At 40.0% G+C, this 13,611-nt stretch overlaps 1 protein-coding gene across 18 annotated transcripts in view; it reads left to right on the top strand.

Moving 5' to 3' along the window:
• The window catches only part of LOC124038215 (collagen alpha-1(XIII) chain-like), a 113,662-nt gene extending 100,051 nt beyond the window's left edge, over nt 1–13,611 (top strand). For 12 of the 18 annotated variants that reach the window (XM_046353804.1, XM_046353802.1, XM_046353798.1 and 9 more), the window contains 6 exons: nt 641–694; nt 850–903; nt 1,196–1,231; nt 4,633–4,719; nt 9,657–9,695; nt 12,824–13,610. In XM_046353804.1, the coding sequence (XP_046209760.1) occupies nt 641–694; nt 850–903; nt 1,196–1,231; nt 4,633–4,719; nt 9,657–9,695; nt 12,824–12,853 (300 nt within the window). In that variant the 3' untranslated portion in view covers nt 12,854–13,610. Of the gene's footprint in view, nt 1–640; nt 695–849; nt 904–1,195; nt 1,232–4,632; nt 4,720–5,239; nt 5,318–9,656; nt 9,696–9,938; nt 11,300–12,823 lie in introns of those variants that run through there. The other 6 variants (XM_046353790.1, XM_046353791.1, XM_046353805.1 and 3 more) reach the window with 6 other exon arrangements.

Below are 13,611 nucleotides of genomic sequence, written 5' to 3'. Positions count from 1 at the left end.
CAATGCTATATGCTGTACATACTGTATTATCTGCCTGAGATGCAAGGGCCTCCTGTTGAATCCTGACTTCCACACAGAGAGAGAGAGAGAGAGAGAGAGAGAGAGAGAGAGCTGCAGCTGAACTCAATGCTTTTCTCCTTTTTTGTTACTGTTTATTCTTTAGCTCAACAAGCGTGGTGTAACATGCACAGTGGGATAACCTAGAGAAGACCACGACCTAATCAATCGGTTATGATTTGATAATGGTCAACCGAAACAGAATTGGATAACTACTCTTTTGGCACTGAAAGACATGCTCCGGTATTATTATGTTTTTAAACCCCTGCTTCGGGCCTGGATGTGTCAATGTGTCGTTCGTACATGCGTACGGTCTCACCTCAATTAGTCGCGAAATTGCCTAGTTTGAAAGCAACCCTGTGCCAGCCCCCTAGCAATTTTCAGGGACCTCTTTTGGATCGTGAGTGCTACTTTTAGAACTACTGGCTAAAAAGTATACAAAAGGTACTGGAGAATCTCTTTAAGTGCTCCGGAAGCTTGTTGAGCTATTGATGATGGAAATGAAGTAATCCATTTTTATTTCGATGTCCTCCCATTGTCATGTCTGCGTCCACTGAGGGTCTGACTTGTCATTACCTTACAGGGTTTAATAGGACCAGTTGGTGTGGCAGGGCCTGCTGGACCAAAGGGGGAGAGAGTGAGTACTCACATCACTGATCATCATCACACACCGACACATGTACGTACACACACACACGCATACGCACACAAAAGTAGCACACACACCACATAAGAGATTTCAGTCAAAACAGCTTATTTATCTATTTGAGATGAATGTTGTTGTTTTTTCAGGGTTTCGTGGGAGATTCAGGAGTCCCAGGACCAATTGGTCCTCAAGGCATCCCTGTAAGTAGTTCCCGAAGTATCAAGAACATCAAATAAATACAGTATTGCATTTATCAAGTGAACAATATCTTGACTATCTGAAAGACAATCACTGGCTACATGTTGAATGAGCCATCTTGAACATCATGTAATACTTCTTTCAGGTGACAGAGGAAAACGTGAATCTTCTCTTAAATCAAGTCTTAAGGGAATGAGTGGATCAAATTGATTGACAGCACAAAGCTATACCTCACGGTAACATCTCTGATTGCTTGCACAGGAACTCATAATGTGTTTCATTTCCCCTCCTCAGGGTTTTGTAGGACCACAAGGATTCAAAGGGAACCGGGTAAGACAGCAGCTGACAATGATGTGTCTTCCGGAGCAAAATATTATTGTTCAAACAACAGGACGAAAACATGTTCTGTGCTTAATGAAGTACATTTAGTGCTTCTGATAAACTATGGTGTTTAACATGGCTGCTGATCCTCCATGCTCCTACTCGACGCTAGATATTATTCTCCCACATATTCCTCATTGAAAAGCAGTACTCATTTTTCATTTGTCTTTTTGGGTTGTTCAAGAGACGTAATAGTTGTTCAATTGCAAGCCCATTGGAATGTCAAGCTTAAAAGCATGGTGGGCCGATATTAGGTGATATGAGCAGGACCATGGTACTGTAGGCCTGTATTCGGTGATATGAGCAGGATCATGGTAGGCCTATATTAGGTGATATGAGCAGGATCATGGTAGGCCTATATTAGGTGATATGAGCAGGATCATGGTAGGCCTATATTAGGTGATATGAGCAGGATCATGGTAGGCCTATATTAGGTGATATGAGCAGGATCATGGTAGGCCTATATTAGGTGATATGAGCAGGATCATGGTAGGCCTATATTAGGTGATATGAGCAGGATCATGGTAGGCCTATATTAGGTGATATGAGCAGGATCATGGTAGGCCTATATTAGGTGATATGAGCAGGATCATGGTAGGCCTATATTAGGTGATATGAGCAGGACCATGGTAGGCTTGTATTAGGTGATATGAGCAGGACCATGGTATCAGGATCATGGTAGGCCTATATTAGGTGATATAAGGGACCATGGTAGGCCTTAGGTGATATGAGCAGGACCATGGTAGGCTTGTATTAGGTGATATGAGCAGGACCATGGTAGGCCTATATTAGGTGATATGAGCAGGACCATGGTAGGCTTGTATTAGGTGATATGAGCAGGACCATGGTAGTGTAGGCCTGTATTAGGTGATATGAGCAGGATCATGGTAGGCCTATATTAGGTGATATAAGCAGGACCATGGTAGGCTTGTATTAGGTGATATGAGCAGGACCATGGTAGGCTTGTATTAGGTGATATGAGCAGGACCATGGTGGATTCAAAGGCTCTCTTAATTAGGCAAATCTGAATCAAAATGTTAATGTGAATATCAATAGCCTCATCTTTTGAATATCCCATTACTACAGAGGAAAAAAGAGATGTGCTCTTTGATAGTATGTGTGAGTTTATGTGATTCATATAGTGAAAGTGACCTTAATTGGTCTTTTAAGTGATGTTTGAAGACATTATATTCATATGTCCTTTACCTTTGCAGTGGCCTTTTTACCTCAGAGTTCAATGAATCTTGTTCAAATATGCAAATATGACTGAGTTCGTATAAATTAAGTCAGAGATCAAAAGAGATTGAAGATGTTCAACCTTGATAATGAGATGACTGGAACATGTGAACGGACACATCAAAGAACTTACAAAATGATATTCTATTTACTCTGAAGACCATTCAAAACGTTGTCTTATAAATTGTCCTTGGTTTACCTTGTGCCGTCGTATCTGAATATTCTGTTCTTACTTCAAGTAATAACAGAATGCTATACCCTCATTTTGTAAAATAGCCACTGCAAAATAAAACAAGAGTATGCACTTTAATTATACCAATGTATTAAATAATATTTTACACATGCCCCCCCCCTTCCCCTTGGAGAATGTTTGTTTCCTTCCTATTAACATCTGATTTAATATTCTGACTCTCTACTTAAAAGTCACAACATGTCATTGACCCTCCCAGCACTTCCAACTGGGCTCTTGACAGCGGGAAATATATAACATTGACTCTAATGTGTACTTCCTATTTGTGGAACAATTTTTTTTGCTACTTTGGGGTGTAAAAGAAAGGATAAGAGATTGATATGAGGTATTTTGCTAAACCAGTTGGAGGTGCTGTGGCCGGCCGTGGGATCCTGGTGCTGTTTTTACTGTTGTCCTGTTTTCCTTTGTTTCCGCAGGTCTTCCTATCCCCTTTTCCTCCCCTCCACCCTGCTCTGTTTCCCGCGGCTCTTTTTGCCGGGTCGTGTTGTCCTCTCTCTCCCTCTCACACACCCTGGCAACCTGCTCCTCCTGCATTCTAATGTCGTAGTCTCGGGTTAATCTTCCTCCTTCTCCTCTTCCTCATCCACCTCTTCCTCATCCTCCTCCTTTTCTCACCATTTACCTTCCCTGCAAGCATGTAATCTCCTCTCCCTTGGCTGGCAAGTAATGTTCCCACAATGTTGCCGCAACGTTAGCCAATGTTGAGGGTTTTCAGGCAAAGTTGTGAGAGGGCTTACATGTTTGCCAGGGTTTATTTTTCTTCCAATTCCAATTCCTTCTTGATAAACTCGTCCAACCCCTAATCCAACCTGTTCAAACGCCTTGATCTTGGTGAGCGGATGTTTGAATGACAATGTGGTCAGGTTTTATACGTTTTCATCACTATATAGAATTGTTTGCTTTGGTTGGAAATATTTGATCTGCTCCCAGTAGAGAACTAGGTTAATGAAATTAGAATGTATTGTAAACCATACAGTTATACCTGTAAATATAACTCTAACTTCAGCAGTAAAGGAATAACATTTCTTGAAAGAAAAATGTTAGCTTTTGAATACTCTAAGTGGCTTGTTTACTTGTAGCCAGCTTGCAGCCAGCCCAGCCACCTTCAGTGGACACAAACAACAGCATCTTTCCGTTTCATAATTTGATTCTCATTTTCGGGGAATGGAAACAGTATTTTTGGGGATTGGGATGATAAGGGAAAATAGTAGAGTGATACTATTTCTGGTATTTCTATGCCATATTTTGCAGGGTGCTGGCTTTATAGTTGGGCAACTGGACATAATCAATGGTGTCTTTACTCAAAGGAGGTTTGTGGTCATGTTCTTTGTCAGGTCTAGAGTACAGTATGTGCAGTGAAACATGATGATCAGTCACTCGCAGTACAATGCACCGCAGAGAGCCAGCTTTCTAAATGTGATATATGGCAATTAAGATATTGTTATGGTACTATGTGGGTCATCAAGTCTATGTTGTGTTAGGGCTAGTGATACCATCGTAATAATCTATACAGTGGTAGTTGATGAACCAATAAGGTGTTTCCATTCCTGCAACAACCTCCTGTGAAGGTCACATTAGGCACTTAAGGAACCCGCTCACCAATAGCATCGGCCTGTATCCCTACTCCCTAACTCCCTCCGCTTATTTTTCCCACCACAAAATTCTGAAACTTCAGTACTCTCCTTCGTAAGCCCAAAAAAGCACATCAATCTTTTAAATACCTGTAAAATGTCTAAATTGCTTAGGTAAGAATTCAAGCTTCATGATTGTGCTTTAAAAACAGAAACACATATTTGCTTACTGTGTGGATGAGCCAGCCAGTAGAAACTAAAGCCTGTCTCTTTTAATGCAATGTTGTTTTCAGGGAGAGAGGGGCAAGAAAGGCAACAGGGGAACTAAAGGGGATAAGGGAGACCAAGGAGCACCCGGATTAGATGCCCCCTGTCCGTTGGTATGTCCTGCGTTCAATGTGCAGCCAGGAGGCAAAAGGAAGGAGCGACCCTCAGAATGCCATATAACTTGCAGTGACAATCAGTAGTCTCTGAATTCTGATTCGCACTTCCTTTTGCCTCTGATGATAATCAACTCTAATAGACCCTGAAGTGGTTTTTGGTCCAAACGTCCTCTACAGTGTTAAGTCCAGCGACACAAACTACAGCAGTGATGATAATTTGGTATTCAGTGAATGCCTGGATGATTATGAGTTCTGAATAATTACCCCAGGACCAGGGACCATAAACTATCAGAGGGGGTTTTCTTTTCAGGGGTAAGACTAACAGGAACATGGCCCATTCTCTCCATTGAGTCTGTTCCTGTCAGTCTCAGGCCGCTTGCATGTTTAAGTGTGTCTGTCGTTACAGGATTCGGTCTGTTCATGGAGCGGCAGCAGGTAATCTCATTGGCCAGCAGGGGGTACTGCTCCGAAAGGAGGGGCAATGTGCAAATGTTTACAAAGTTGATTTCACAAACAGGGTTTCCGAGGCTTTAAAGGAGAAAAGGGTGAACCGGGCCTACCTGGCCTGGATGGGCTGGATGCCCCTTGTCCTGTGGTATGCTTCCTCTCTTCCTTTCCTATCCATCACTTTGGCTTCCCTAACCACCCATAACAATTCCCTTCACTCTCTTATTCGCTTTGCTGTAGGTATGAGTAAAAGCCAATATAACAGGGCTGCGTGAAAATGACATTGAGCTAACCCATTAGTACCGTTAGTTATGTAACAGGTTATTACCCCGAAAAAGCAACGCCTTTATTAACCAAGTAGGCATGCGCACACTTCAAGTTCTTGATTAAGACGTAGCTATTTACTACAAATACTGCTTAGAACACTTGTTTAGATTAACTGTGCATCATGATTTTTCACTTTTACTAACATTAGTAATTGATTTGCTGAGAATGCTGTTATTTTGTCTCGCAAGGGCAGCAGTACACCTACACTAATTAGTGGTGTGTTACAGAATCTATTTTCTTGATCACAACCCGTGATCCATTCAGTGACTTTTGTTTGAAAATGTAAAATACTCTTAATAGTTAATGGCTTTACTTTTCGTTATTTGTATCGCTGTCCCACTCGCATGGCACCCTTTTCCCACCTTGTCCCTTACCTTTTTGGCCAACAGAACTGTATTGGGAAAGATTATCTTGGAAAAACCAGCGCCTCCTCATTGATTTTCATTGAACCCTGTTTTGAGTTTGTGTATTGAAAAGGAGAAGGGGAATGGAAGGTTTGATTCATTCATAAAAGTTGCCAGATGAAAGAAAATAACAGCCCAGTGGCTGGACTTAAACCCTATTTCTAAATAAAAGTTTGAATGAGGCCTCCTGAGTGGCGCAGAGCCATAGGCATCACTACAGACCTGGGTTCGATCCCAGGCTGTGTCACGACCGGGAGACTGATGACACCTAATTGGCCCAGCGTAGTCCGGTTTAAGGGGAGAGTTTGGCCGGCTGGGATGTTCTTGTCCCATCGCGCTCTAACCTACTCCTTGTGGCGGGCCAGGTGCATGCACGCTGACTCCGGTCGCCAGTTGTACGGTGTTTCCTCCGACACATTGGCTTCCGGGTTAAGCGAGCAGTGTATCAAGAAGCAGTGTGGCTGGCGGGTCGTGTTTTGGAGGACACATGGCTCTCGACCATCACCTCTACCGAGTCAGTACGGGAGTTGCAACGATGGGACAAGACTGTAACTACCAATTGGATATAACGAAAAAAGCGGAAAAAGTACAGTTTGAAGGAATTTATACTATCAAGTATTTTCACACATACACATCTACTACTGCGCCTGAGCAATGGAGCTAATGGAGCTGCTGTATCCCCACTTTCTGGTAACTAAGTGGGGGCGCAAAATGATCATAATCCAATGGGTCATTTCTTATTTTCACTGATTAACAATGTTTTGAGCTAGTATGTATTAGAATAGATGTGTCCATTTGAAATATGCTTTAATAATGAAGCGATTGTGTCGATTGCACCCTGTCGCCTCAAGATGAATTGTTTTGACCACTCTAAAGTTTCGCTTCGCTCCCGTGCGCCACTGTTTTAGTTCAGTGCAGTTAGAAAGCACTAATTGCACCACTGGTGTATAAAATGAAAAGGCACCTGCAAAAAAAATAGGTTATCTATTTTGTTTTGCTGTTGTTACATTTGTATCGTTGTGTCATATCGAATGGTGTTGGTCCAATGGTGTTGTTACATATCATTTGAGCGGCATGTATCATTTCCCTTTGCCTGAACACGGCCCGGGCATGTCTTGGCTTTGCTGTAGCACAGCCTCTGATTCTGAGTAGCCTTCCATCAGCGTATGAGAGGTTGCACCTTTGCAGGTAGCTTGTGGGCTGTCAATAAGAAGCTCGCAATTGAGGAATAATCAGTAGGCCTAATATTACATGATTAAATCTATGAAATAATTTCACCCCCCAAGCTGTTTACAGGCATTTAACACCCTTCTGCATTTTGCCATCTATTTTCCCAACATCAATCAGTTAAAATACATTGTTCAAATGTTTTCCTTCAGTTACAAAAGTAACAGTCCTGGGTGAGCCCCATATGCGAGCGCACCATTGTCGCTTTGCAATTGCAATGCAGTCAAGCTGTGTAGGCTACATACAGTGCCTTTGGAAAGTATTCAGACCCCTTCACTTTTTCCAGATTTTGTAACATTTACATTTAATCTGAAATGGATTAAATAAATACAAATCCTCATCAACAACTACACACAATACCCCATAATGGCAAAGCGAACACCTGTTTTAGAAATGTCCTAAATGTATTAAAAACATAAATACCTTATTTCCATAAGTATTCAGACCCTTTGCAATGAGACATCCTTGAGATGTTTCAACAACTTGATGGGAGTTCATCTGTGGTAAATTCAATTGATTGGACATGATTTGGAAAGGCACACACCTGTCTATATAATGTCCCAAAGTTGACAGTGCATGTCAAAAAACAACTTTATGGTAGACGGAAGCCACTCCTCAGTAAAAGCATCACGTCTGGAGAAAACCTGGTACCATCCCTAAGGTGAAGCATGGTTGTGGCAGCATCCTGCTGTGGGGATGTTTTTCAGCGGCAGGGACTGGGAGACTAGTCAGGATCGAGGGAAAAGTGAACAGAGTTCCTTGATGAAAACCTGCTCTCACGACCTCAGCCTGTGGAGAAGGTTCACCTTCCAACAGGACAACGATCTTAAGCACAAAGCCAAGACAACGCATAAGTGGCATCTGGACAAGTCTCTGTATGACCTTGAGTGGCCCAGCCAGAGCCTGGACTTGAACCCGATCGAACATCTCTGGAGAGACCTGAAAATATCTGTGCAGAGCTTGAGGGGATCTTGAGAGAATAATGGGAGAAACTCCCTAAATACAGGTGTGCCAACCTTGTAGCGTCATACCCAAGACATCTCGAGGCTGTAATCATTGCCAAAGGTGTTTCAACAAACTACTGAGTAAAGGGTCTGAATACATATGTAAATGTGATATTTAATTTATTTGCAAAAAATGACAAACCTGTTTTTGCTTTGTCATGATGCGGTATAGTGTGTAGATTGATAAAGGGATTTTTTTTAAATTAATTTTAGAATAAGGCTGCAAAAAATGTGGAAAAAGTGAAGTGGTCTAAATACTTTCCGAATGCACTGTACAGTATGTGCCCATGCGTCACAAAGCACATGATCATTTGTATCTGGATAAAACAAACAGCTCTGCTTGGTAAGTAGAATTGACTAAATAAGCCATTTCTACCCTATTTCCATCAAATATGTAGGCTTCTGAGACAAGATCATTTTAAACATTTTCATGGTGACAAAGCTTCAAAAAACGGTGCTAAAAAAGCTCTTGTTGGAGTAAAAGCGGAACAGTCAAATAATGTGCTCGCTGAGAATACACTTTTGTTATTCCTCATGCTTTTCATTATTTACTTTTTGTTGTCAAATACACGTATATAGCCTACTCACTGTGGTTGTTGTTCAAAATGACCATTTTTGAATAATTGCGAAATAGTAGCCTATTCCTGTTACTGCAGGCTACATATTTGTTCAAATGTAAAACCTTTTTATTCTCTCATCATTTAAAAAGGAAATGTTCTACAGGTAGGCTACAGTAGAATGATTTGTGTGGTTATAAGAAACAAAACACAATTACGTTGTGTATGCTGTGCTGTTCTTTGTTTCTATTTATCAAATTAGACCTACACGATAAGAAAATATGCAGGCAGTATATGAGTCGCTCCCCCAAAAAATATTTTTGATTAAGTAGTTTTTATGAAATACATTTTTGAAGAACCCTGCTCTAGCCCAAACTGTTCGGATGTGATCAATATTATCGGAGCTACATTTGATTATTTCTGTTGCAGATTTGGGGCCGCAATTTATGAATATATAGAGTTGCCAAAGAAATTCTCATTTGATCCTGATAATGGCAAATTAATAATACATTGGCAATTTTATTTTTATGTGAACATAATCAGTGATCACATTTAAATGCAGTTGTGTTCTATTCATAAATATGGATTCCCCCGGTTATGAAACAGCATTGCAGGAACATTATTTTAATATTATAAAAGCCATAACATTTTCACTCTCCCACTTTCAGAAAAAGTCAGTTGCCCATGTGTACCACTAGTTGTTTGGCTGGTTGTTGCTGCTTTTTTAACACGATATGCATAGTACATTGCATAAATATAATACACATATACACACACTATAGTATTATCCTGTCCATAGCAGTTTTATTCAACAGTAAATTGCATTTTGTTATACGGTACATTAAGTCACATCCTACAGTTTTAGCAGTGTGGGTAACACATTATCTTGAATTTATATCTGTGTTAGAACTACTTAATGTAAAGTGTTACCTCAGAGTGTTTATGACTCACTCCCTCTCTTTCCTTAGGGGGATGACGGCCTACCAGTATCAGGGTGTTGGAATAAAGTAAGTGAAAGAGTGTCGGTTTCCTGCTGTGAACGTACGTTATCTGCATCTTGAGGTGATAAAGTGCCTGGCAGTTCTGCTTTTTAAATGATCCCCATGTTAGTATAATCAACAACCCCATCTATCATTTCTTCGTTTATACTGTAAAAAAAAGGGCTTTTTTTGTATTCATGTTCGTTATGTCCTCAATGAACATTGCATGAACTAATGTGTGGTTTGTTGCCTCTTGTTTTCTCCTTGCAGTGACGATAACTTCGAGGTGGCACGTGTGATTGTACATAGAATATTTATTTTTGTACTTTGTATGTGCTTTCTTATACTGATGGAAGAAAAAGAAAATCATAACAATATGCCAGGAGTTTTGTACAGATTGTTTATTTTTATTACTTGTAATAACGTTTATGTATTGGATTTTATTTTATAGCTATGCATTATGTCAACATGTTTGAATAAGGAAGAATTGCAATGTGGCTACATACAGCATGATATTTGTGCATAATGTGAATGGATATTGCTAATTAACTTATTGTATCATGTGATTTTGTTTTGTTGTGACCACGCTGCACTGAATTGTGGGGCTGGAAAGATGAAGTGTTGGCTTCTTGAAACATCTTAGTTGAACCCTCTTTGTAGAGATCATAACTATGAAAATGAAAGGCACCGCAAATAATTCCTGTCTAAATATGTACACAACTCAAGTCACGGTGACAGACAGCACTGTATTTAGTCTGCACTGTACAGTATAGCCATTTAAATCACTAGCACACAGATGGATCTCATCCGATTTAAACCATTTAGGATTTCTGATATCATAAACGCATAAAGTATCCTGAATACCCAGCATGCCACACAAGCACATTTTGTCGCTTTCTCTGAAAGGGGATCTCATGAAGGTGGTTTCAACTAAGATTGCCAGACCATTTCAAGCTTTAATTGTTTCCACTATGGCAAAACTGACATCTTTAAATAGAAAACAAATACTTAGCATTTGCTGCTTTTTCACTGGCTGATTAGTTATACAGCCAGAGTGACCAACCATTCTAAGCTATAGCTTCACATATAACCTGACCTCAATTTGTCCAAGTTATCTGTAAATATTTTTTGGGGACCAAATCTAAGGGGCCACCCCCTGCTTTTTCACTATCAGGCTCTCTTTAACCATAGGTGTTTGCCTTTTTGTTAGAACGTTATCAAATTGAGACCAACCCATGTTACAGGCTTTCTCTTGGATGACTGAAATATTGCTGCTCACCTTTAAGGCATGCTGCTGCAACCAGCCACATAGCCTCTACGGCCAGTGTACCTCATCCATTTATTTCTATGAAGAAAGCCATTAATGGACAATAAATAGATATTTTTTGTTAAGAAGAAACAGACTTGTTATTTACAGAGGTTTCATAGGATGTAGTAGTCTATGTCGCCTTCGCTAACTGTGTTTATGAATCAGTATTGAAGAAATGGATGAAGGGGACTGGAGTAGAGTTGCTGCTCATTGTAAAAAAAGCTCTGTGTTCTGCTCTGCCTGGAAATGTATAGCTAGATTAAGAGATTGTCAGATTACCACCCTCAATAAAGTCTTCATCAGGTTCTTATACCTCATACTAGCGTGTGCCTTGTCCCCCTGCTTTGCCCTCCTTTGTGTTAGTTTTCAACCCATAGTTCATGGGATCATTGAGGATCTGTGTTCAAATGGACATGTATGTTTGTTGACCTAATATGTTCAAAATGACTATTAGAAATAAGCATACCATTTTTACAGTACATACAGTTGTTGTGCTTTAAAAAAGAACACAGTCAGGTTCATAATTATTGGCACCCTTGATAAAGATGAGCAACAAATACTGTATAAAATATATAATACAAATACTGAGCTATATTCTACGCTCCAAAAATTGGGAAATTATATTATTTTATACTAATACAATTGCTCAGAGAAATATATCATAAAAGTAATAGTGGTCAAAAACCGATAGGGGTCAAAATGATTGGCACCCCTGTTGTCAATACTCTAGCACCCTCCCCTTGTGAGTATAACAGCACTGAGCCTTTTTCTCTAATGTTCTATGTGATTTGAACACATTTGGAGGTATCTGAGACCATTCCTCCAGACAGAATCTTTCCAGACCCTTTGTATCCTTTGTCTGCTCTTATGGACTGCACTCTTAAATAATGTATCGTTTCATTTTGCAGTCACTTTTATTGTGAATAAGAATAGAATATGTTTCTGAACAGTTCTACAGTTGTGTGGATGCAAGTCTGATGCATGCTACCATGGCATTAATATCATACCTCCCCCCCATAAAAAAAAATGCTAACCTCCCCTGTTATCGTAATGGTGAGAGGTTAGCATGTCTTGGGGGTATGATCGTTGTGCATCTGTGTCTCTATTTACAATAAAATTGACCCCGAAATGACACAATACATTATTTACCATTAATTTATATTGTGCACTGCATAATCCCTAACATAACCAAAACAAACTGAAAATGCATCCAACAAGTTTGTGTAGTCATTGCATGCTATGAACATGGGACCAAATACTTCATTTTTGACTATATGTTATGCACTACATGTGAATTTGTCTAAATACTTATGAGACATTAAAATGGGGGGACTAGATACTGTACACAAAGTGCAATCATTTCGTAACAGTGAAACATGTATGAAAATACCCTCAAATAAAAGGTGACATTCTGTACTGTCTCTTCATATAAAACATTTCACCTCAAATCCAAAACGCTGGAATATAGAGCCAAATTAAAGGTGTTGGCTTCACTGACCCAATAGGGGAGTGAGTGGACCTCCTTTTGTGTTGCATCACTTTGCATCGAATACCATGCCATCTAGGGATGCCTTTGATATGCAAATGTTCCATTTCACATGAATTGTGGGAAGTGTGCATTTAAGTCTCTTAAATTGCTCTGCTCTGGTTTGTAGTGACCTGAATGTGTGTGTGTGTGTGTGTGTGTGTGTGTGTATGCCAAAAAAGCATGGATTGTGCCGTTTGAGGTGGGGTCTTTGAACTGACATACACAGTACACTACAGTACACATGAATGGGGGAAAGGCATATAGATTGGTAGTATGGAAATAGTTATCCATTGACATGATCCTCTTTTTCCTTAAAAGGGTCAAAATCCTTTCCAACTGGCCAAGTAGTAGAGGTTCAAGAGATCTGCTCAGTGACATTTTGCTCAAAGCCACAGAATGGAAACTTGAAGACATTTGGAGATATCTTTGAGTTTTGACCCGACCTGTGGTTGCTATTTTACTCAAAGATTTTCCAGCCGACTGAAGACAGAGCCAGTAATGTTGGGGGGCTCCAGTGGCAGCAATGAGCAGACTGACTTCAATAAGACTCAGAAACAAAAGGATTTCAGTTTCCTTTGCAGTTTTTGTTGTTGAAGGATTCTCAGGCTAGAAAAGCCGTCAAAGCCACAGAGAGACACAAGATGCATTTCTTTGAGATGAATATGCTTGATTTCCCATCGGTCTTTATTCACTATGTGAAAGTAAGACATGAACCTTTTATAGTGTACACTTCCCTGTGTTTTATTTGACACCAACAACTGTGATTCAAGAATTCAGAGCAGCTCACAGAACATACAGAAATATTCTCTCCCTGTTCATGTGTTTCCAAGACTAACCAAAAAAACAAATGGAAACACTTTCGATGATTCCTGATATCAAACTCACTGCCTTCTCTACTATCCTGGGAGCTGCAGGTGTATAACAAACTGTTTATGTAGCTATGTTGCCTGACCTGTGCCCAAGGAAGAACTTTATTAGGAGCACTATACTGTTGGTATACATTATATACATATACTAAAGACATAGTATATTACATTTATTCACATTCTTGTACTGAGGTGTAATACTCACCATATCAATGCTGAAAGAGTAAGTATTATACAGTA

The sequence above is a fragment of the Oncorhynchus gorbuscha genome, linkage group LG06 (genome assembly GCF_021184085.1).
Source record: "Oncorhynchus gorbuscha isolate QuinsamMale2020 ecotype Even-year linkage group LG06, OgorEven_v1.0, whole genome shotgun sequence".
In the NCBI taxonomy this organism is placed as follows: Eukaryota; Metazoa; Chordata; class Actinopteri; order Salmoniformes; family Salmonidae; genus Oncorhynchus; species Oncorhynchus gorbuscha.
Note: the sequence above shows the minus strand (reverse complement) of the source record. Positions and strands in the feature narration are given on the sequence as shown.